Source organism: Anarhichas minor, unplaced genomic scaffold (assembly GCF_050575085.1).
Source record: "Anarhichas minor isolate MPS153535 unplaced genomic scaffold, ASM5057508v1 ptg000026l, whole genome shotgun sequence".
Taxonomy (NCBI): Eukaryota; Metazoa; Chordata; class Actinopteri; order Perciformes; family Anarhichadidae; genus Anarhichas; species Anarhichas minor.
The window spans coordinates 6,224,973-6,250,698 of NW_027466472.1; the positions used below are offsets into that span (position 1 = coordinate 6,224,973).

General features: G+C 44.0%; 1 protein-coding gene across 5 annotated transcripts in view; it reads left to right on the top strand.

Moving 5' to 3' along the window:
- mecom (MDS1 and EVI1 complex locus) overlaps positions 1-25,726 on the top strand; it is an 86,260-nt gene that overhangs the window by 43,443 nt on the left and 17,091 nt on the right. For 3 of the 5 annotated variants that reach the window (XM_076100934.1, XM_076100935.1, XM_076100938.1), the window contains exons 2-4: positions 18,194-18,328; positions 25,213-25,315; positions 25,425-25,538. In XM_076100934.1, the coding sequence (XP_075957049.1) occupies positions 18,194-18,328; positions 25,213-25,315; positions 25,425-25,538 (352 nt within the window). Of the gene's footprint in view, positions 1-18,193; positions 18,329-25,212; positions 25,316-25,424; positions 25,539-25,726 lie in introns of those variants that run through there. The other 2 variants (XM_076100937.1, XM_076100933.1) reach the window with 2 other exon arrangements.

The following is a 25,726-nucleotide window of genomic DNA, read 5'->3' on the forward strand; positions in this document are numbered from 1 at the left end:
TGGGCAATTGTATACGGACAAGTGGAGTTACTTTGTGTAAATTAGTAGAATAAAGTAATTGTTGTGATGGGGATGGGGTCAAGGCCATGTTCATGGTAGTGGGGTGAAAGCAAGAGCCTGTGTGAGAATGACCTCACTGGGGCAGCTGGCAGCACTCCCTCTCTTCTTTTGTCAGCTCCAACCATTTGATGCCATTGAAACAGAGCAAGGCAGAGAGATTGAGAGAGCAAAGGAGAGTGCTAGTGTGAAGGTGCAGAGCAGCGTGATGCAATGTGAGATAGCAGCTGAGTGAGTGTTCTCTGTGTGTAGTGTGTGTATATGTATGTGTAGTGTGTGTGTGTGTGTGTGTTTAAGCGCATGCAGTGTGTGGTGAAATGACTACATTTCCTCTAATCGCACCAACCATTCTATTATAGCTCTCTCTCTATTAGCTCTCACTCATCTCTCACCCTCCTCTTCCTCATCATCATCATCTGTCCATCCTTTAAGCCCATTCTTTAATTTGCCAGAAAGCGGAGGAGGAGGTGGTAGCACTGAGGTGGTGGTGGCATTGGGGCGGGGAACTGGGTGATGTTTTGAAGGCTTTGAGAGTTCCACACCTGTGGGTGTAAGGACAGTTTGTAACCTTATCTCCTATGCTTTGTGTGTCTCCCTTTTCTTTGGCGCTGGATGTGAACAAATTGAGCATTGTGTTTAGGCAGGGGCCAGGAGGATTTTGAAGGAAGGAACCCAGCGAGCCCAGGCTCTGCACAGCAGTAGCCTGAGACGAAAGAGATCAGGAGTGATTCCATGTGTAAGATTCCTTCCTTCTCACGGACAGTGCTAATGAAGTGTGTGCACCCTTTGTTAGACAGGCTCCTCACGAAGAGCCAAGCTCTCCTACAGATACTCCAGAAAGGATTGTATTCTCAGTAACGTCTTTGCAATGTATTTGTAGTGCCCTGAGGGTTACGACAAGCAGTTACTGCACTGAACATATGCCAGAAAGTTTCAGTTTATTTAGATGTGTGATTTAGGATGTATCGGTCCATGCTAAAATAATCTTCTTTATAGCTGTTCAAAAAAAAAGACCAAACAAACTATTACCCTCTCTGGTAATATCTACTTTAAAATATCCTTTACAAACATTATTTTCGGGCTTGCTGATAGATATTGCATGAATGAAGCACTGCACAGTCTGTGAATGATATCTGATCCTGTGACATGCTGGGAGTAAAGTGTTTTTTTATTTAACCCGCAAACTTTATCTCTCACAACTACAAGTTTCCAAAGACAATTTCACATGTCTCTCTCAGTTTTCATACAATTTCTGAATTGACATTATACATATGTAAGTATCATCTACTCTGTGTGTACATCAGAGGGTTATGTCTGCATAGAGCTATCGGAGTCCATATCCGCTGTCACGCTCTCTTGTCTCCGCTCTGTCGAATGCAGATGAGGGGGGAAATTAGCCAGTGTGGGAATATCAGAAGAGACAGATACCCGTGTCACCATGCATCCTAATAAAATAGGCTCCTGTTTCCAATTACAGCCGGCTGTAATGATAACGCGATGTGAGCAGCAAGACAATAGTATTGCATGTCTGCTGAGTCCCGGTCTTGTGCCTGAGCGAGGGTGAGAGAGGGGGGAGAAAGACTGGGAGGAGGTGATGAGTTGGAGGGTGAAAGAGGAGGCAGAATGGGAGGACACGATGAACTGCAGGAGTTAAGCAGTAAATGATGACAGTGGACGGGAGGGAAGGAACTTTTGGGGTATTTTTAGGTCCATCTTTTCCAAGGATGTTGGACACTGTCATGTGGGAAGACATAGGGGCGCAAACCAAGATAAAATAAACACATGGGTCCAAATGATAGCTTAAAGTATTTATAATGTACTGTTGCTATATCTTGCTAGACAGAACTTGGACAGATCCCGTCGACAAATTAAGCACTCCAGCTGTTGCTTTTTGTTTTCTTATTTCAAATGTACTCCGTTAACCTCTACTTCTATTATTACCGCTGCCAAAGTCTTCATCGTGGGGCTCCTCGGGACTGGAGAAGCTACTGAGAAGCTTCCAGCACCACAACTTGTGCTCCCTGGACCTATTTTACTCCCACTCCACACTCTATCTGTCTTGCTCACCCTAGCGTGACCCAAACATGCGGCCAGTGAATCCAATGTGTTTTCTATGGACATGCAAGGAGGGTATGGAGGCTCCAAACCAAACCTCAGCCATGCCAGGCCTATGAGGGAAGGAGGGGCCCCTTTTTGAGGAAGTCATCACAGAGTCCAAATAACAGGGCCGTCCCCGCCTGGGGCCCGCTGTCAGGCCGATGATCGATGGTCTGAGTCTCAGATGTCTGCCCCGACTGACCAGTGGTGAACAAAGAGGGGCAAATATAGAGACAGAGAAGGGGTCATCCCTGCCATGGTGGGAATGGATGGAGGGAGGAAGAGAGCTGAGGATGGAGGGAGGTAGTGTAAACCCCAGCATGTTGATTGCTAGTCTCTTCTTTGATTCGAAAAACAGACATGTCTTGCTGTTTCATTTCGTTTGTAACGTGTCCAGAAATCGCCGGCATTTAGACAGCGCTACATTTTAGTGATTGCCGCTCCCGCAGCTGTGGCCACAGGAATGCAGCCAGCCTTGCTTGCCTCCTTCCTTTCCTCTCCGTCTTCCCGTCTATCTCACATTCAAGCCTTCTCTCGTTTCCACACCTCCGTGCCTACCCTTCGTTCTCTCGCTCTCTCTGCCCTGAGGCGATGACTCCGGCTCTTCTGGGAAATCTCTGATTAACACTGAGGCCTTTTTTTTAACCAAGAAGGCCGTCTCTTTTCCCTCCCTTTCTCCTTCCCTCCTCCTTCCAGCATTCAACACACTCCTGAGGTTTAGCAAGCATCAGTCAGACCTCTGGAGGGTGCTCTGCTTGGCTTACGGACTATGTACAAGACAGACCCTCTGTTGTACCTAAATGGGTGGTGATGATACACATTATCCACCTTCAGCAGGCCTCATGCATATCGGATCTACTAGTCCGTCCCTGCATCATGGCTGTGAACCCAGTCTAGGAATAAAGACACACATTTATGTTATTCAAAGGAAACAGCATTCAGAGGACAAGTTGTGATTAATATATTCTGGCTGCAACATGTGATACTCTTCAGTAGTGGACTGATTAAGTTGATGTGCCTTCTAGAGTACAATTTAGAGAAGTGAAAAGATCTAAGACGAGAGTTCCCCCCCGATATGTTTCTCTTCCCTTTTTTGTGTGTTAGAGACTTGTTGTTTTATAACTCTGACCCTGTTTTTTGGAGCGAAGAAAGGGAATCATATGCTGTAAAAATCATAAAGCCCTTGAGTAAAAGTTGTGATTTTGGGCTACACAAATAACGTTGAATTGACAGGGTAATTTTACACCAGTTTAATATCGCTGCCGGTAAGGTTTTACCTGAGCTTTGTCAGTGCCCTATTCTTTTACAAACAAACCTCAATGACCAAGATCCCCCTTTTACAATACTCTCTCTGTGAATAAGAGAAAAAAAACAGCCCTGACTGTCAGCCAATCTATTGTGAGCAACTGAGCTGGAAGCAGTAAGCTTAATTTTAAGTGCTTTCACAATAGCCACTTTCCCACAACTGCGCAAAGTAAGGCTTACAAAAACCAAGGGCAACTGCAGATGTTTATAATGAGAAATAGACATGGGCATTTGTCCATTTGAATCATTTAACCAGCTTAGAAATAGTTTTTCGAGCAGACAAATCATGAAAAGCATCAATGAAATGTAGTTTTGGGAGAAACATGGGTGATGTTAGTTAGTGCGCTCGGGCCCTGGAGTGGAAAGCAGGCCATTGTGAGAGCAGAAGAGCTGTGCTGCCTTCAAGGCCCTGACACACAAGCACTTATTGTTGTCTCCCCTCTCCATATAAGTCAAACTAAGCTGACTGAATGTACTTGACCCTTCACCCACTCCCTTTTTTGTCTCCCACTCCTCCACTCTTCCTCTTCTGCGCTTCTCTCCTCCTCTGCGTGTGGTCTCACTATAACCACCTGTCTCCATTACTGTTGGGTTGTCCCATATCTAGACTGATAATTGAACACGCTTTCACGTACTTGAACCAACTCAAGTGTGTTTACCCCCCACGACTCCAGAATTCATTTTTGCTATTATTTAGGCCTGTCTTCTTGAGACGCCTCGTCTGATCATGAATACAACACCTGGTCTGGGCCTTGACTCTGCTTTACTGGCCCAGGCTGCTCACCGAGATGTGAGTAAGAGGTTTAAAAAACTAAATCAGACAGGGGTTGGTCTGGGAAACCAGATGCTCGATAGGACAAAATACATATAGCTTCGCATATTTGCTGTAGAAGAAAGTGTGTAAAACTCTGAACTAGAGGGGGCATCCCAAAGAGGAAATGCTGCGCTAAAATGTGACTTCTGCTAATTCAATTAAATCAATCTAATTCATTCAAAGCTTTATTCTCCTCAGCTGAATTCAGCCAAACTAAGCACAGTTTTAATATTTTAATTGAGTTCAGGGAGCCAGCAGGGATTAACAAAATGCAACAGATGCAGCATGTTATAGAAAAACTGCTCATGCAGTCAAGCCTCACAAAATGGCATTTGATAAGTCCAAAGAGGAAGTCAGCTACAAAAACAAATCGCTCATCAGTGTAAAGTACATAATGATAAATCAATCAATCACTGGTTCATTTACTCGTCGGTTTAGACACTCTCAAGTGGCACCTTGAGGACTTCAGCTTTAATTGTCCTGTGGAGGGCTGACCAGGGCAGCCAGTAATGGAAGCTGTTTTCCTCACCATGTTCCTGACAAAGATTTCAATCAGCTGTGCGCTGCTTGTGCCAGTAACCATACAGACTGACTGATTCACTGAGCTCCTCGCTGTGCTTTTCTCTCTATTTTTACATACTGCGTGGTGCCAAGCCAGGCTGCAGTACAATAACTACTGGAATAAAACATAACTGTTATTTTGCCGTGAAGGTTTGATCTCGTCCACCTCAGCTAACAAGGCAGTGTTGCTAAAAATTGTAATGTGATAATTCAATGAAGTTTGATGCGGGGTGGTTAGTGCTTGTAGATGGGTCCACTCAGATGCGTCACGGTGTCTATATGTGGAATATGACTATCATGGTTTAGTGTGTCTTCTTTTTTTCAGAGGGTCAGACAGAGCTAATTAGCAGGATATGAGTCAGGTCCCTGCTACAGTGAGGATGATGTTGAGAGGAAATGACCTTAGATGACCAACTGAAGAAGAGGGATGACTGAACCTGGGAGTGTTTGCGTGCGTACGTGTTTGTGATCCACCAAGTCAATTGCTAACCATGTATGGCAAAATAGAAACTTTACTGTGGAGCCGGTTTCCCTCAGAAATACAATATAATTTCATGTAACGGTGTACGCTGAAGCATGTCTTGAGTAAGTTTGAACTAAAGTTTGCAGTAAGTCAGAGAAAATATGTGATGCCCACAAGAACCAACTGAGAAAAATGTGGTATTTGGCTGTGGGGGATAATACAGCATATACCTGCATTTTGAGTACTGCACCACTGGGACTGTACATTTTTAAGAAAAAGAAGGAAAGGAAGTCATTTTGACTTTTAGAGCTGTCTTTTCAGCTGAATTCAACAGCTTGAATTATTGTTAAAATCAATGCACAAGAGAACAATTTTATGCTGCACTGTACATGCTACAAAGAGTTCTGCACTTAGTGACATTTTGTAATGACATAACTCACTTTCCTGTTTCTCGGCTGTGTGTTGTTTATTGAGTTGAGGAACATATAGAACATACAGAACATATTTTCTAAAACTGTTCTAATCTGTCTCGAAGATAATATTGGATTTTTCTGTCGGAGCTTAAGATTCACTTCCACTTCAAGGTGAACGGCTGTTTTGCCCCTATTGTTTTCTGTCTTCTCCCATTCCAACTGCTTACATTGTACCACCAGCAGCAGCAGCTATGCAGGTGGGCAGCATTAGAGAGCTGAAGGTCGGAATGCTGATCAGATGAGATATAGTAGTAGGTCTGTGCATGTGTGAGTATGTGTGTGTGTGTGTGTGTGTTTGTGTTATTCCTAATGTGAGGCGGTTCATTTGGTCTGCTGCTTTAAAACAAAAGGGCTCTGGTCCAGTTTACTCCCATGGGGAGGCTACCTTTGGCCAGAGAGAGAGAGAGAGAAAGAGAGAGAGAGAGAATGGAACCACGTAGCTTGTTGGGCCCTCCAACGCTTACTCCTCCACACTACTTTATGGGAGGGTCAAGGTAGTTAACTAGTGGCAGGCGTTCAGATGGGTTCTGCTCCGACTTCAAACGGAGAACATTATGGCCGTGCGCGCTCACAGGATATTGCGCTGTAAGGCCACTGAACACGGCTGGGTTAGAGAGAGGAGGCTTTGTATTGAGCCCATTAGAGCCCTAAACCAATACTAATGAAGCCGTTTCCTGTACAAACGGAGCGGCTCAGGGGAAACTGTCTCTAGCTTTTAATAAGGCCCTCTACAATCCCAGTTAAGATGCTGGAATTTTTGTATCTGGGTACTGAGTGGGTTAGTGCTGGTTCCAAGCAGAACCTACGTTTTGAAAAGTTAATTACGCATGATTAATGGAGCGTTTTCCTTCCAATGATATCTGTGACAGCACAAAGCTGTCGCAAGGCTTGTCAGGCCCAATTCGAGCTGAATAAGTATTTATGTGATCGTATGTGATGGGCCTCCTCTCACCAGCACCAGCCCTCATCAATCAAGCCCTGCTGCTCGCAGTAGTGGGAAATTGGTCTATCAGTGCGGCTGCCTACCCCCCCGCCCCACTGCCACCGCCACCGCCACCTCCCTCCCTCCCCATTCAATCAGGCCCGAGGCTACAATGCTTCTTTAGCTCTTACTTCTGACCAACGCAGGGGTCACGGGGGGGAAAGTGGGAGCCAGAGCTGAGCCCATCCATTACAGCTCTTGTTTCTCTCGGTGGCAGCCGGACGACGGGATTCTATTAAGAGCTCCGTCTATTCAGCACTGAGATTACACCAGGGCCCTCTCGCTGAGCACACCTCAACACCAACCCCCGAGCCCTCACCAAAACCCTTTACCCACCCTGGGGGCCTTATAGCCCCCCACCACCACCACCGCCGCCGTCAGCCCACCGCAGCTTGGCCGCGGTTCCCTTCCCTCCTTCCCCCACCTTTTTTTTTTTTTTTACACTTCCCACTAGTAGTGTTGTTGTTTTTTTCAGCAGCCAGAATGACAATAATCACTGAGAGAGAGACAGAAAGAGAGAATGAAACAGAAAGACAGGAGGAAAAGCTTAGAGGAGAATGAGAGCAGACACTCTAACCTGTTTCTGGTTTCGATGTGGTCACACTCGCTGTATGCTGCTTGGACAGCATTTGGCCTAGAAGCACTGCCACACACGCGTACACACAGGCTTGCAGGGAATGAACACACACACACACACACACCAAAGCTATAAGAATACTCTCCCTCTCAAACAGAAGACGTAGAGCTTCAGCACCTGGCTAAGAGACCGGGGTCATCTCCACCACAGTATAAACACACTTAGATGGGTAACATCACAAACACAACTCTGCCGCAGTTACGTCGTAAACACCCGCCGACACCAGATCAAACCGCCACTCCTCCGATGTTTAAGAAGCTCGTTTGTCTCCTGCCGGCCTGAAGAGACTCTTCATTTACTTAATATGTGTTAGCACTTGAGAGAGAAAGAGAGAGGGGAGTGCTGCTAGGGTCGCGCCCCCTGCTTGGATGGATGGGGGTCTTCCCGTCAAGGAGTAGGAGAGAGACAGGGCTCCTGTCAAACAAACAGAAATTTAATACGTTGCCTTCTATCAGGATGTCCACAGTGTGTACATACTCTCTTCGGCTTGATTATAAATAACCCCCTCTATCTTATAAACAAGTGGAGTGAAGGCATTCATCAGGGATAGAGAGGTATGGGTGTGAAGAAGGTGGAATGTTCTCTCCTCCAACGAGGGACTGCTGTCGCGTCTCCGTGCGGCGGGGATGATGGAGGAGAGGAGAGGAGGGGACCAGCACAAGATGGAACAAAAACGAAACAGAAGGTGGATGAGAGATTAGGAAGAAAATGGAGGAAGAAGGTAAATAGAGGATCTAGTAGGGAAGCAGCAACAGCAGGAGACAAGAACAAAGGGGATTAATAAAGAAGAAAGTGGAAAGAGACGGGACAAGACAAAGGAGGGTACCAACAAAGTAGAGGAAAGGAAGAGAGGGCAGATGCTTGTCCTGGCCAGTGAGAGGGCACTCAGGGTGGGGCTGTGTGAGGTTTACTCTCCCGGTGCTTTGCTGCATGGTTTGGAGTGGGCAGCCAGGGTGCGGGTTAACGGGATTGGAATGCTTCTTCAAGGGGGCAGCCTAATCAGCACCAACTTCCTCCGATTCAGAAAGCATAGGCCTCGCTCTGCGCTTCTTTTGTTTCAGCCGGGCTCCGCTGACAGGACGGAGGAAGCAGCCGTCTGACAGTCAGGGTAGATGTTGAATGTGTATAAACACCGTATCCATGGGGTGGGGGGGGGGGGGGTAGAGAAAGAAACTGACCAACTTCAGCGCCACCAATGTGTCTGCGTGTTGATGTGCGCTCGTGCCATCTGTGGGCATAGACGCACCCGCTGGCTTGTGTGTCTTGGCGGCGTTTTGCACCCACATTGCTGGCCTCTCCCAGTGGAAAACACGCGAGACGTGAGCGAGAGAGGATGTGTGAGGTGTACTCTGCACACTAACACGCGCTCTGTCAGGCCAGTCATCTCCAGCTGCCCGCCCGGGACTTTTGTCTTTGTTAAATGTTGTGTGACAATGAGATTTTCCAAAGTGCCATCTAGATAAAGAAGTGGATTGAGGGAGAGGGAGGAGGGGGTGGGGGACTCCGATAAGAGCCGAGATGGTCTGGTCATAGTCCAGCGACCCTTCATCACCGCTGCAGCCCCAGATATATCTCTTCTCTGTCTCTGAAGCACTCACACACACACACACACACACATGCCTTCATCACTTTGTCTCTCTCTCTCTCTCACCCTCACAGACTCTTCACACACTTCTACAACTGCACCCAATCTCAACACACAAGCAAACACACCTCTATTCCATCACCGCAGCTCTAGATCCTCAATCGATCCTCACAGCACCCCAGCAGACACCTGCAGGTGATTGATCCCCAAATCAGTCCCTCACAATCCCAGCGCCGTAAAAACCATAACAACCCGTCATAAAAGCTGATTTATCTTCACCTAGCCCTGGGCCTCACAGTTAGAATATTAACCCAAAAGTGTATGACACCAGAATGATTGGTTTGGAATTGAATAAACCTTGGGAGTATTGACGCACATGTCTGACGGTTCATATCAAGTCTGACTACTGAAATGTGCCAAGTGAGATTGCTTTATCCCAGGATATACAGACATACACAGAGAACTTTTGTTGTTCTCGTATTTACAAGCCTTGTGTGCACCAATAGTATCATTTATCGACTTTCAGACTTTCATCATATTGGGATGAAATCGTCTTGAAAGTGATTACGTACGCGCTTTTATTAAAAACTAAACAGAGCTATCAAGGATTTTGGTCTCACGTTAATTGCTGTGAACCTCAGTGTGATTATTTTACTTGTGACTTTATATACATTTGTCGTATTGTAATTGAGAATATGGTATCATTGTTGGAAATATCCTGACATTTTGACATTTTGTGAAATTGTACTCAACTATATCGGCTACAGCGCAACTAGTGAAGTATGTTGAGTTGCAGAGGTATTAATAAATATTGTTAAGGGTTTGAAATACTACACAGCTCCTCGGGTATAAAAAGCTATATTGTAAATGGTGTTTTAAAAAACACATATACAATACGATCTTCAATTCATCATAAAGTCACCATAGTAATATAGTCATATATAAAAAGTCATTTATTTTTTGTTGTTGTTTGTTGTTGAGGGTTTGTGTTTTCGTCTGTGTCCCGGCGTTACTCCATGTGTGTGTTCCTTTAGGAAACAGTGCCCAAGCCACATTTTAATGAGAGCGTTGGTCTAAATGCCAGAAGCATGGTGTACTGGCAGCAGCATCAGCATGTGCCCTGTACTCAGCAGTGCAACGAGCTCCCGGGTTAAATATAATCCCAGCCTAACTCGGGGGCCTCTTTGATGCTACTGAAAGCCAGTGAAGCCTTTAATGGGAGCCACTCCGTGTCCCTGTGTTATGTGTGAGCTGCTCAGCTTTCCTTCATTTTAGGGTTGTTGCAACTGATTTGTTGTTTTCCGAGTTAATTCTGACTTTAATCATGTCCACATACACTGACCTGACCTGTGCTGGGTAACAAATCCCTGTGTGTGTGTGTGTGTGTGTGTGTGTGTGTGTGTGTGTGTGTGTGAGTGTGTGTGGTGGGGGTTTCCATGCGTGTGCAGACAATCTGCTTATGCTTTGCACTTACTCTAGTACATTTTCTCACTTTCTCACATTGCAGTTTTGGCCACTTGTACATTTTGGACAAGAAATATCCATTTGGCCCACTCGCCATGTTTTTCTCCTCGGTACAACAATACGAGCCTTTCTCTGTGCTTTGCTAAGAACAGGAGGGAAACACTCGATAAAATTAAACACACAAAAGGGTCTGTGTATCTATCTTTGGGTAAATGGTCTTTTTCACCAGTCGTTGCTCTGTCAAAGAAAAATTATCTGGTTATAATGTTGTTTGTTTTACCTCTAATCGGCTTCTACACAACTCTGATATATATCCTTCATTCATATGATATTAGATGCTTACTCTATTAGATTCAGGTTACAGTTAACTGTCATGGCAGCTCTCTCTCCTGTCACACTGAACAAGTGTTACGTCTGTCTGCTATCCGCCAGCATTAAAATATTAGCCTTCCAATTGGACGCGGTATATGAAAAGCAGATTGTCGTCGTGTTGCAGCAGAGCCCTCGCTTTAAACGTGAGAAGAGAGCTCAATAAATGTAATGAATGTGTGACACTTGAACATCTGAAGTGCCCGTGTTCAGTTCCATACCGCCTTACCTCTTGTACATAAAAAGCCCTTTTAAAGATGATATCTATGAGCGTTTTAGAGCCGATTTGTTCACCCTGCGGCGACCGGCAACATGCTCTAATTACCTCCACCCCCCTTTCTCTGGCTGGACTGGAGTGGGTCGTTTAAGTTTCCAGTCTGTCCCATGCGTGTAGGAGCGGTGTGCCCGCTGAATTTATGCTTGAAAAACGTGACCTTTGACTCTTGTGCAGCTTTATCGCACCCCGAAGCCCACATACAGTGTGGCCCTGTATGCTGAGGGTCTGCGGAGGAAGTGCCTGTACTACTTTCTGTACATCACTGCCAACCCCACACACCCCCCTCTACCCACTCAAAGCCCCCAACTTTCTACAGCCACTTAAAACCAATTATCTTTAAATTAACTTTTGAATGATGAATAATATCCACTCTCCAGTTTTACATTCGCCCCCCTCCTCCTGACGCTCGGACGATTTTTGATAGTAGGTTCAGTGATGATCCAGTGAGCATGTCTTGTTGTTGTGCCATTCCTGCTGTCAGTGTTTTGTCCGATTTTGGCACATGGAACAATATATCTCATTCACATTGAGGAACCATTAAATACCACATTCATTCTAATAAAATATACATGGAGGAGATATGTGTGCCTTTATTGGCCCTGCACATGCACCCCTGCTTCTGCAACACAGATGTTGGCCCAGATTCTGTGCATTTTGAGGGGATTCTGTTGTTTTAATGTTTTAATGTAAGGTTTTTGAGTGTCTCTTTATTGGTCTGCAGCTCAGGTTAACAAATTCATTCTAATGATGGAAAAACAAGAGCCTCTCTCACAAGTCCTTCTCTGAACTGGTAAATAAGATGAGATAATTTATGTATTCTCATAAATGCTCTCAATCAAGCATCATGCCTTGTGATGCCTTGCCTCCCTATTCTAAAAGAAAATAGTTATTTTAGATCGTTAATGAATAAAAGCATCTGTTAATATAGACATTGATGTGCATACAGTGGTCTGGCCGACCTGTCACTGCACGGGGCTGTCAGAGAGGGAACCGACAGTGCCAGAACAAAATGACTGGGTGCTAATTCAGCAAAACACGCCGGGCCTGTTCCTCACAGGCGGCAGAAATTTGTCAAGAAATCATCCTTCTCTCTCTTTCTGTCCCTGCCGGAATTCCTGGCTGAACCCGGCAAATGAAAATAATCCAAAGTAATTAGAAGTGAGCTGGTCTGGTCCTGAGAGCCCCCGGGCGGCCGGGTAAACATGGCGGAGGGGCCAGTGGAGGAGGGGGGGGGGGGGGGCGCTGACCTTGTCCACATAAAGCAGTGATTTATGAAGTGCAGGGCACAGCAGCAGGGCTTCTGTCTTCTCCCGCAGAACCAAATTACTGAGGTGGAGATTAACACGCCGCTCACAACGGGCCTACTTCCAGACCCAAGGAAATTTTTCTTATTTACATTTTCCCCTTTCATTTCCTCTGCTCTGTCTCAATGGTAATTGGGCTATGAGGACAGCAGGCCCATCCTTTTAATATAGGCACGTTAGGCTGCACAGTCCATGCATTGTGAACTAATCGACGCGCATTAAAGAAGTTGCAGAGTGTTGTGCAAACTCTAGACTAACCGTTCGTTTGAGCTTTAAATTAGTTTTTACCACTTGATTGGATCGCCCCACATTTAAGCAAAATAAAATGCGCAGGGGGGCCGTGTGCACACAGAGTCATGATGGAGGCTTAATGCAGCTTTTCGACCGGTGTCAATGGGAGGTCTTACCGTGAATGGTAGAACTATTTCATGTGGACTTGGCTGCGATATTTTCTTTCTCTCCTCGCCTCTCTTTCTTTCTTTTTTCTTTCCGCTCTCCTGGAGGATGTGCTGGAATGCACCACACAGGCCTACACAGTGTTTCCATGTGGCCCCTCGGCTGCTGCAGCGGTGTATAGGCTCTGCTGCTCGCTGGCTGGAGTCAGTTTGCAACCCACACGGGAATCCCCCCTCTTCTCCAGCCTGTCCCATCTGACTTCACATGGCTCTAGATGGAGCAGCAAAATCCCAAATCACTTCTTTTTTTTTTTTATACCAGAAAAAAAAAAACATGGCTGCAAAGTTATTCAAAGGATAACTGGCCAGTGTTAGCCCATGAAGCTCAGATCAAGTAAAATATGAAGCTATTTGATCATAAAAATTCTCCACATTCATGTATGAATTGGTTTTTTTTGCGTGACTGAGCTCCTAAAACAAACAAGAAAGCCGCAAGCAAAATAAGCATAGGCCCATTAAAGCAATTTAACCTCCTTTCATGAATTTCACAGCACTTTAAAGCCTCAGCACTAAACATTACGCGGATGCTGTCCGTTTTAAGGGTATCTTAAATAAGTATGAAATGCTGTGTGGCATGATATAGTCGGAACTAACATACCCTGAAGCCTGCATGTGTTTGGTTTGTAATTTGTTGATAAACAGCTTTTCCACACCGCTATTTAGTCGCTATGTCAAAACCATTATGACAAAAGGCATGGCATAATTCAGATAAAACAGATCTATTTCATCTCAGCATATCAGAGCAGTGCTTATGGCGGATTGGTGAAATAAATATAAATTAGAGCTACGCCTTGCAAATCATTCTCGTGGTTTATTAACAAACGAACAAGCGTTTTAAATTCACCCCCATCGGTCTTTTTTTCCGTGTAGATTCCAGAGCTTTATAGCCGCTCGTTCAGGTGATTATATATTCAGGCCCATACAGCTGAATCTTTCATGTCCCATCTAGCAATTTGATGCCTTAATGTAGATGTTTTGTGCTGCAATTCACACGGACGAGAAAGAAATGACCCCCATCTTATTATAAGTCAAAAAGCTGAGTGATAGAGCAGACTGTTACAAACTGAGATATAAGCTGCGGTGCTTTCAACATAAAGTGAAATTCACGGCTCAAAAATAAAGGCCAGCACGTGATCCACAAAGGAAGGTTGGATTTAATTTTTTTTTTTTCTTTTCTTTTTTTTTGGGGGGGGCTGTTGGAGTCAATTTACTCACTCCAAAATGTTAGACCCCTAACACTTCCAAAACGGTTAATCTAGACTACATTTCCGGGTATAAAATAGTGCAACTAATGACGTCTGACAAGTGTCGTAATTTAACAATTATATATTTTTTAACTTTTGTTCCGACTTTGATTATTTTACTAAATTGTCAATGGTGGAAATGCTCCAGATTAAATTAAGAAAAGTTCGCTTCATAACAATAAATGCAAAGCCATAATTATGTTTAACTATCATATTGTCATCTAAAAAACTATTCCTTTAGAAATGTTTAAAAAGTTCAGTTCAGTTGAGCACGCCCTCTCCTGACAGGGTGAAGAAGTACAGTTCTTCTCGTTGCCAGACTCATGGGGTCCTTACCCACAATTTAGCCACGGTGATACCACAAACCCCGCGTGTTTATCCTCCTTTTTTTAGACATTTCCTCCTTTTCAGAAAAGAGCTCGGACCCCTCTCTCTATCAGGATCCTCGATCAGACCCGGAGAGGCCGTGAAGCAATCACTTTCCCAGATTACTTGTATTTAATACACAATGCATCATAAAACAAATCCCTCATCCTGACAGGAAGAAAATAGAACAGCTCATTCGACTTGAGCTTTCCCAATTTATGGCTAAATTAAATAGGGTTCCAACAATGGACAAGTCGAGGAGAGGCAGGAAATCAATGACCGGGCGGACCGGGGTCTCTCCTCGGTTCTCAAGGAGCGCGAGACGATGGGAATCGGTGGCGGGGTCCTGCCTTATTTACACATGATTTTTCCTGTCCTTCCTGCACATTTGCTCCGCAATTTCGTAAAACAATAGGCATTATCTGGGATGGAAGGTCAATGTCACAGTGTGAGGCGTTATCCATCATCATCTGCTCTCGTCAGCCAAAGCCCTGTCCTCTCCAGGTTTATGAGCTGCCTAATAAACTCCGCTCTCTGACACCGAGGACGTTTTTTTATTATTCTATACACTTGTCCGTTTATACGTAGTATCGGTTTTTAAGCTTTAAACTTTCACATCTAGATAAAACACCAACGAATTCAAACTAATGCGACGTGCTCTCTCTGCTTTTGAGCCTATACGTGCTGTCAAGCAGGTGCACAGAGGAAAGTTAATACTCCACAATTGAAATATGCATTTTTAATACGAGATTGATTCAAACACCAAACTGAGCTCGTCCCTCTGTCTAATCTTTTTTTTTCTTTTAATATGTTTTAGTCATTTTAAAACAGCTTTGCTTATTGTGTGTGTGTGTGTGTGGGGGGGGGGGGGGGGGGGGGGGTATTTTACAGCCACCTAACAACCAGGTCCTGAGAAAAGCAGGTGATTAGGTCAGTGTTTCCCAAATTGAGGCACAGGGACTTCCAATGGTCCATATGGAGTTTCCTGGAGGTCCCCAAGAGGAACACTTAAGTCTAACTGTTACATTATTATAGTTCTCACTTTTCTTATTGTTGTTGCTATAACATAACTGTGACACAAAACTAAGTCATAACCTGGAGGTAAAGAAAATGAGAATAAAAACCTCCGTTTCAGTTTAGGTTAATAATGCCATAAAATGGTCCATGAACAGGCTCGGCGTGTTGTGAAAAGAAAAGAAAAAAAAGTTTGGAAACACGTGGATAATGATACGTGCTTTGATGCTCATGTTGGTTCATTAAAGTGTGCAGCCTGTGTGTGTAGTTCATCCATTCAGAAGCCCCATCCCGACCTCTCCCTGACCCCGCTCACCCTCTCCAACCCCGGGCCCCTGTCACTTTAAAATGTACTGCGGAGAAGGAGTCGCTTCCGACCGGGGACCGAGGCGAAGACGGTCCCGTGTTTTGTCTCTGGGCTGTAGGGATGGACGCGCCGGGTCCTTCTTTATGAGACAATGCGCGCAAGAGAAACATCACACAAAACTGTCCGGGACGCGCGAAGTAGGGGGCGATGTTTGAAACCAACCCCCCCAACACACACACACACACACACTCACACACACACACACACATGAATATATCCGCTATCATATAGACGAAACATCCCAACTGGCGGAGGAGGGGGTAAGAGGAAGAGAAAAATGAAAAGTTGAATGGCTACTCGTGGACACCTGGGTGCGTCAGGACAGGAGGGGTGACAAGTGAGGAGCGGACGAGCCGAGCGAAGCGCACACAGCGAAGAGTTTGGGAGCAAGTTGATGTGCCGGAGGTGGTTTAGTTCCGAGCCGCGGTGTCTGTAGGACAGTGAGAGGAGACTGACCGAGTCCGCGGTGTCCGTGAGACGATATAGTGAGAGAGGATTTACTTTGAACCGACCGCGCGGTGTCTGAGGGACAGTCGCACCGGCGAGGAGTCGACTCGTCCTGCGGCTTTGAAACCTGAAGAGACACCGCTACCGAAAAACAGCAGAACACTGGTGATTTTTTTTTTTTTTTTTTTTTTTTTTACAATGCCAGAAAGCTGGAGAACGCGCCGCAGCTAAGACAATTTGTAGTCTTAATGTTTATTTGATAGTCGAGTTGTTTTTTTTCGTCGTTCACAGTTGTTTTTTAAAGCGGAGTTTTCATCACTTTTCATCAGTTTAGCAGCGCAGTTATTCTCCCAAGAGGTTTTAACTGTCGCACGCGAGTTTCAACGGTAAGAGGAAACATACGTTATGGATAAACGAAACTATTGATTTTATTTAACGATTTGCATATAGAGCAAACAATAAAAAAAAAGGTTCATTGTTCATTTCGTTGTAAACTTAGTTTGATGGTTACATTATATACCGGAGAGTGTTTTTGCATGATGAATGGGTAGATCCAGTGTTAGTCCAGACAAAGGGCTTTATGCAAGCTAAATATTTATTCAGTGGCAGGTTATGCAAAGACAGATTTGTGACCCTGGTGGAGATTCCTCTTTGCATCCCAACAATCGGCTACTTCCTCGTAATTTCTAGCAGTCGCTATTTCCTGCTGTTTATCTATTTCCTAGTGAAGTTTACAGCTGCTGTGTAATAAATATTAACACCTTAAAACGACGTTAAACCGTTGACAATTCGTTGAGGGAAATCCTGTATGAATGTTTTGTAAACAATAGAAGTGCAGTGGTCTTATGATTTGCATAATAATCCAGTTCATTCTATTTATTGTTATTTTGGTTTTAAGATGCTTGAAGAGTTTTGTATGGGAGAGTAATGCAATTGTTTTATTCGTTTATCATTAGTATTTTTATTAGTGCTATTATAGTTATTATTATATAGCTTAGGCCTAATTAATATAATTTTAAATTCATATTTATAAAAAGCAAACTTCAAATTTGTATAGTTTACTATTTAATTCGATGAAACCACATTTTCAGAAACGAATTCAAACGTCAGCTGAAGTGAATTTAAATCCAGAATAATTTAGCAGCATATTTATACAATTCGTTTTCATTAACAAAATGATACCAGACTGATCAATCAGAATTTGTTGCATCACACATTTTTCCATTCTTGTTTTTTTTCTAATCTTATTAATTCATTGATTTTTATATTTTTAGGGATTTACAGTCTTGTAATGGTACTGATTTATTGTTGCTGGAAAAAAATATATATAATTGACTTTTTATTGCTGCAATGGGAATGAAATATTTCCTTTAAAACGTCCTCAAGACTAAACAAAGAAATAAATATCACAGATATATAATAGATTTTATTTAATTTCTAGACATTTATTTTATTATTTTGTGGTAACAGAAAAAAAGTTGTTTCCCTCCATAAATTACTGTACACATGATGATTATAAATACAAAAAAATGCACATAAGCTTTTTTATATTCCAGAGGAATTTTTAGATAATTAAAATAGACTTTCCTTGTACTGTACCAAAATATGTGTGTAAGGGTGTGTGTGCGTGTGTGTGTGTGTGTGTGTGTGTGTGTGTGTGTGTGTGTGTGTGTGTGTGTGTGTGTGTGTGTGTTGCACCACAGATCAGCTCCTAACATTTGAGTCTTATTTCTCTGTGGGAGGTATGTGGTTAGTCAGTGTTTGGACACAGTAACCTGGACTGATACTGATCAAAGTCTGATTTCTCTCTCCCTCTCCCTCTCTCTCTCTCTCCCACTCTCCTTCTCCCTCTCCCTCTCTCTCTCTCTCTCTCTCTCTCTCTCTCTCTCTCTCTCTCTCTCTCTCTCTGCAGATCTTGGACGGGTCAGGCCATGTAAAATTCTGCGTGGATGCCAGCAAGCCAGATATCGGGAGCTGGCTGAAGCACATCCAGTTTGCACCTGCGGCCAAGCAGCATAACCTGACAGCGTGCCAGATAGGTGATCAGGTATGTGGACACACTCGCAGCCTGCTTGGCTGAACAACCTCAACAAAATACAAGATGAATATGATCTGAAGAAAAGAAGAAAAAAAAGAGAGCAAGAAAAAAACAAGAACATGTCTTGATTTCAAAACTCTCACATGGTGATGTGCCTGACTCTTGCTGTCTGGCTGGATGAATCAAGTGCAACTGAAAGTCATTCAGATCTTTAAAACTGCTTTTTTTTTTAAACAGCTCTGATGCCAGAAGGCTTCCCTTTATTTTCCAATGGTTGTCCTGTCTGCGTGCTGTTGTGTTAAAAGGTGTTATTGTGATCCAAGTCAGATAGTCCCATGAGTGGCTGGCCCACCCTGCCTTCAGTTCTAACTCACACACACACACACACACACACACACACACACACACACAGCTCTCCCCCACGCTGAACCGCAGAGACTCTTCGCTATCTGTGTGTGTGTGTGTGTTTTCTTTTTGGAATTGTGCTCTGGCTTCTGCCATGCGAGGACCACAGGGCAGGATCAGAGGCTGCACGCCGAGATGATAGTTCCACACACTTCCCGGTCACGCTTGCGATATAAACTCTTAGACATGCCAGGAATGTCACAGTCCTTTTTCGCTGCTCACCTGGCTGCACAGGGAGGTGCGTGCTGTGCACATGGGGGCCTGTTCACCTCGGTAATCCCAAGTTCTCTTCGACACAGAAACCTGCAGCATGGCAGGAAGACAAGAGGCTAAACTAGATTTGACATGTGTATGGAGCATACCATGGCTTGACCCGAATAAAAAAACATAATCTAGCATGCACACTTGTCATCACTTCTCACTGGTGGTCCACCATAGATTACTTGTTGAGCGTCGCCTGTTGAATTTGCAGTCCAAAGTACGTGACAGTAACATATCTATGACCCTGAAATCATTTGGAAATCTCCTGAAGGGAGAAACTCAGAGCTTCTGAGGAACAAATCTCCCACTCTTCCTCCACATGTCATCCTCCTGCGCAGTAAGGAAGGAAGAGGTTGAGAGAGTGGATAGCCCACGCTCTTTTCATGAACAGTATTGGAAATGGGGGAGAGGAGGAGAAGAAGAAGAGGAGCTTTCCAGGACTACTTACCCACTCTCTGTTAAAGGAGACAGAGAGACAAACAGGCAGAGAGGGCTTTTCTATGCCGCCCTCTCCGCGAGGTGTGACTCGCTGTCAACACTGTGGTTCTGCTCGGGTGGCTGTGTAAGGCTCCGACAGGTCACGGACATGGCTATGATGAGGTGATTGTTAAGTATTACACACTGTCACAACACAGCACAATGTGCCGTCTTTAAGCCTTCCGGCCAACATTGGTGTTTTTTGAAAACACTGTAGCGCCTCACAATGCCTGTCTGTATGTTTAAAATGAATAGACTGAAGGGGGTGGTCTTGTAAAGCGGCTGTCAGTTTTTGATAGCGTGTGTGTGTGTGTGTGTGTGTGTGCGCGTGTGTGCTTACGAGAGCTTTTATGTGTGCATTGAATTGTTTTGAGTGTGTGAAGTGTTTCATTGTGTCTCTGGAGTGTGTGCACACACCTGTAACTGCCTGTGTTTCTACATGTATGCATGTGTGAACTTTAGTGTGTGTGTGTGTGTGTGTGTGTGTGTGTGTGTGTGTGTGTGTGTGTGTGTGTGCGTGCGTGTGTGTGTGTGTGTGTGCGTGCGCACGCTTTGCTGGACTGTGAATTGTTCATTGCGGTTCAGATGACTCCCCATGCTCCTCATTCCGAGCTGGAAATGTTAAAACACAGTACCTGATTCCAACAGGTTTTTACTGCCACAGAGAAGTGCTGAGTCTAAAACCAGCCTGAAACCACATATTACGCAGCCGCCGCACAACGCGTACCATCACCAGATTTTCACAGGCCGAGCTACCCGGGGCTTACATATTACTTGCTCCTTAAAATCCTCCCTCAGAACCAAATTTAGACAACTCTTCTCACTCCGCGCCGTCAGCAGAAATGACTTGTTGCATGAATTATTTTAGGACAATGTCACACAACGACAGCAATTTCCAGGTGTGCTGGTCGTCATTTGGTCCTGGTTCATTACCAATTTAGCCCTGCCAGCGTGAGAGTAAAACTGGCCTCCGTCCTGTTATTCCTGACCCAGTTCTGTTTATCATAAAACTTTATGACCAATCTCAGGAGGGTGAGGGAGTGAGAGAGGAATGAATGAGTGAGAAGAGAGAGAGTGAGGGAAATGCCTGTTATGTCTTACTGGAGGAACAGTTAGGAATATCTCTTCTCCTTTCCCTCTCTCTTTCGCTCTCGTAATTCATTTTTAGCCCGTCAGCTCTACTATAATGGCATAACAGAGCTATGTTGTGAAAGCATCTGCAGTGAACATCTTCAACAGATTTTCAAATATTAACAAAAAGAAAGTCAGAACTTATTGGAACGTCTTGCAATCTTCTCTGTGGCCATCATTTCTCACATATCGATTCTCTCGTTCCAAAGGGAAAATTAAAATTTAAAATTTAAAAAGTGAGTGATTTGAATGTCCAGCTGTTTGAATTTAATGGGACTTAAGTTACAGATTACATTTGTCTTCTCTCATATTAGAATTAGCTGCACATTCAGTATTTTCACTCTATCATAACAAGGACAGCCTTTATTTGCATGACCTTTGTGTTTTATTGCTTTACATATTTGACATATTACATATTTGATTGGAAAGTAACAGGAAAGATTGGAGATGAAGGAGATGGCAGGTCTCGCAGTTTGTGAGTCACACTGAAACCTGCAATTAATTCATCGTGCAAAGGTTTGAATTGAGCCCTTTACAAATACAAAAAGCTCAGAAGAAGAATTTAGAAGAATTATACAATTAGTTATTATTGTTGATATGCAAAATTCTTTAAAAGTATTCAGAGAAAAATGAATTAATGACAAAGAATCTTGGCTAAGCTAATTTGTAATCGTTAAGTCTTTTTTAACTGCCTGCGACCTGCTGTTTGAGTCCAACTTTAGCCTTTGACCGTCGCTGCCACAAGCTCCCCTGATATCCTCATTTGTTTGCTAATGCGCTGAGCTGAACGACGCAGCCTGAGCACTTCTTGCACAGATCCCTCCACGATCGGCATGTTTTGTCGTTAAGATAATTAGGGCAATTAGGGCTGGAAAACCCCTCCACTGCGCTCCTCACTCCACAGATTCAATTGAAAGGAAAATGGATTAAAAGTGTAATTAACATCATCCAACGAGGCCCTGAAGAGCCTTTCATAAGACAGTGCACAGGGATATGAGCGTTAATCTCATTCGCTCTATTGATTCTCACTCAGTATTGAGTGGGATGAAGTGGCTGAGGGGCATATTAGCAAAACACAGACAGTCATTCACTGTGTTAATACACTGGCGGTGAAATCATGAAGGGACTGTAACTCACTGAGATAACGGCTTGAGATGTATTGGGTTATGAAAAAGAGTTGATTGTAAAAAAAAAAAAAACTATTTCAAGATTGCACATGTACAAACTTGGAACAACCTTGCAAATCCAACGCAGATCATTTAAACAAGATGCTACTCATTGAGGTCTTAGGGGAGCAAAAAAAGGCCCGAAGGCCTAAAAAAAAGTTATTTTTAAGATGTTTCCACCTGACGAAGTTTCTGCTTCTTCACGAGGTCACTTCACCACAGCTGACTCGATCTAAGATGAATATAGCCACGTTGGCTCCCTTACATGGTCATCCAATTTGCTGGAACCAGCTGCACGTTGTGTGCTCGTACTCTTTATTTCTATCTAAGTCACGAAATGGTTTTGTTTAGATGCCAAGTGATGGTGGCTGCCAAACGTGCTGTACATGTTGCATGACCCTGATAGCCGCAGGAAGGTTGCATCTCATGTGGACATGCACTGTTGTTGTTGTTGTTGTGCTACTGCTGGGCAAGCACAAGTACCCAATGTAGTAGGAATTCTAATATAAATTTGATGATACTTTGTGATTTATTTCAGCTGGAAATGAGGAATAGTGGAAGTTTTGTTTAAGTGCTTGGTTGAGGGTCTGCTGTATCTTCCTTCTTCCATAGCTTTTAGATGTTAATGTAGCTTGAGATTCAAAGGTTTTTTTTTTGCACTAAGAGCAGCAGCACCCAGACTGAGAGTTCCTTGTAGCAGGACAGCAACGTCACTGAATGGCATACCTGTCAAATGAGCTCTGTGTGAGAGAGGAGTCGGCCGACGGGGTGTGACCGGGGAAAATGTGACTGTGTTTACTCTGCTAATGACTAATCGCGTCAAGGTAATGAAGTAGTCCGATTATAGCCTTTGATCCTCTTGTGGTTGTAACCTTTGACAGACAGAGTGAGAGAAAGAGAGAAAGATAAGTATAGTGTGAATGGATAAATGCACAAACGTAAGGAGAAATGATGCATCGATATGGATCGATGGAAAATAATTGATCAACATGTATAAGAGCTTACTTTCCCCGGCTACTGCTGCAGTCTGCGCAGAGCAGAGGAAAGCTTTTGCATTAATGGGATCTATGTTTATTTCCAAAGGAGAAATGTTTTGAATTTCTTTCTCAAATAATTTCTTCTGTGTTGTTTTTCTCTCCCGTACAAGTAACAAATGGTCTTGATGCTGAGGCTGCTTGCTTTGTCAGTGTGAACTCAGACACCCTGGCTATCTTATCTACAGAATAGCCTGTTATTTTAAGCCACTGTTAAGCTGCTGGCCATCACTGTGTGTGTGTGTGTGTGTTTGTTGGTGTGTGTCCATTACATGCTAAGGAATCAAGCGCTGCCTCGTCTGTTCTTCAGTGGGTTGCTGCCTCTTTTTTGTTGTTGTTGTTTGTGTGAGTTTTCACTGTTTATCTGCGGCGGCCCTCAGGGAAGGGGTGGAGCTGTCGGGGGAATTCCCCTCATATTCGTAATCGCCCTCCTGTGCCTGCTCGTGTGTGCACTTACGCTACCCCAAAACACATCATCATGTGCAGCTAGCAGAGAGAAATAGAGCTCCAAAAATGTTCATTGATCCCTAAAAAGAGGGAGGTCAGAGGTCAGGCCTGCAAAGTGAATGTTTGCTCCTTGTTTGAAAGACTCACCATGGGTCTTCTGTCTTCCTCACTATGTGTTTCTTAATTGTCTAATTATATGTAAAACATGCTGAAATGATAGACTACTAGTTGCACTTTACCATGACCTTTACTCTTGATTTCATGGACGAAGTGGCTTCGACAGTGTCCATTAATTTTTATGTTCCGACGCCCTGGTAGCTTTCCAAAGAGCTTCCCTCCTCGTTCTCGGTATCAGTCTCTCAGAGCGGAATCCCTGCAGACTCGCATGTCTGTTTGAACTGTTGCTTTATTGTTTCTAAATCACAATATTGTTGTGGCCTTACAAAGGTGACGGGCACAGGAAGGAGTGTGTCTGTTTGTGTATGCGTGCATGTATGAAGTTCCATCCATGTTCAAGCATGTGTGTGTTCATGGTGTGGACAGATGTTAGAGTAGGGTATGTCAGGGATTAAAGCTTCTGTCCGGAACCCTCACAGTTCAGTTCCCTTTATTCTTTCTTAGAAACAATGGGGTTGCAGCAACCAGACATCAAAAATGCCCCCAAAAAAGTTGGCAAACTTGTTCTCTATGGAGCGGTTCAATTGATTCAATTGAAAATATTTGAAAATGAAATGCTGCAAAAATGAAAACAAGAGCATTTTTCTTTACATTGCATTCAGTGGTTGATGTGTAATTTGTCTCTCCTGGTCTGGATAACTGTAATGACTCTGGTTAAGCCCTGTAATGGGAGTCAGACGTGTAGTGCCTGCCACCCTCCCACTAACTTTCTTGGCTGCTTAGATTTTTTTAATGCCTGACTTTAAATCGTACTTTCATGCTACCACAAAGCTACATCGGTTACTGTGTCCCAATCACTCCTCAGTTATTCACATGCAAGACCTCGCTGCCTTGGTCAGACGCAGCACTCACTTGAGCTCCCCTATAGTGACTCTCAGTCGAGGAACTTCCTGTGCTTCAGTGAGTCACAGTGGAGCCTGTAAAAGTATGGAATGGATGTCATATTTTGTATTATATCATTTTCCAGAAGTTAGAACAATGACACAAACAATTATAGCATAGTCGACGGAATACATCCTGATCTTTATTGTGAGCAAGATATTTATCATAACTCTCTGCGGAGCCAGTGTGGCTTTATAGTCTCCTCGTAGTGCTCGCCAGGAATTCTGTTCATAAGCGTTGTACCTGTGACCCGTGCCTTCCCAGAAGCTCCCCCTCCCCCCTGCCTTTCTAATAAATCCCCCCATCATCATTGTCACGTCGACACAACAGAGGAAGGTAATATGTTAGACCTCCAAAGCGTGCCAAAAATAACGCCATGTTGGATTGTTTCACAGAGAAAGGCTATTGTGTGTCCATGGGAAGCACCATAGTCCCAGGGTCTCTCAGCCGATTCTTTAAAATGACTGACCCTCTTCGAATACACAGTTTCACAACCAATCAGCATGTATTATAGCTGTAATGTAATCAGCACCTTTAGTATTTTTATAGAAATGCTGAAGCTTTTAAAATAAGTGGATTTTGGTGGAAATGTGCTTCTTATTAAATGAGCACCTAGAAGTGGTGTAAGTTAATTGATCTTGCTGTTTGGAAGTTCCATCCATCGCTGAAATATTTCTCGTGTGTGTGTGTGTGTGTGTGTGTGTGTGTGTGGTGGTGGTACATATATGATAAGCATTGTGAAGCAGATTCACCGATGTGTGTGTGTGTGCATATAGTACCAGGAGCTACTCCAAGTGACCTCTGCTGGTTTAAAATAAATGTGTTGATCTGTACTGTTTGTTTTACTAATTAAACTGTGATATAAAAGCATGGTTTAAATCATAATCCCTTTGTGTGTGTGTGTGTGTTGCAGATCTTCTACAAAGTCACCAGTGAGATTTTCCCCGGTGAGGAGCTGCTACTTTTCATGAAGGCTGAAGAGTATTCATGTGACATCATGGCTCCTGATATTCATGGTCTGTACCGCACAAAAACCCATTTCTGTCCATTGCTAAAACCTGACCAACACATACGCCTCACTTAAATGCATAATATGCTAATCTTCCTCTCTCCCAATCCGTGCAGAGGAGAGGCAGTACCGCTGTGAGGACTGTGACCAGCACTTTGAGTCCCGTAACCAGCTGCTGGACCACCAGAAGCAGCCGTGTGGGATGCCCCCCTCCTCCTTCCTTAACCCAGGTGTGACTTTTTACTTTTAAATTGGTGGGCTATTTTCATACCATTGTCAACACTGGATACTGAAGAGTGACAAGACGGATGTGTAGCTGAACTGGGAGAATATGACACTAATGATGCAAGGGGCTCTGTGTCCCACCCGAGTCTCTGAAAATGAGCTCATACAACAATGACACAGGAAAGAAGAGTCT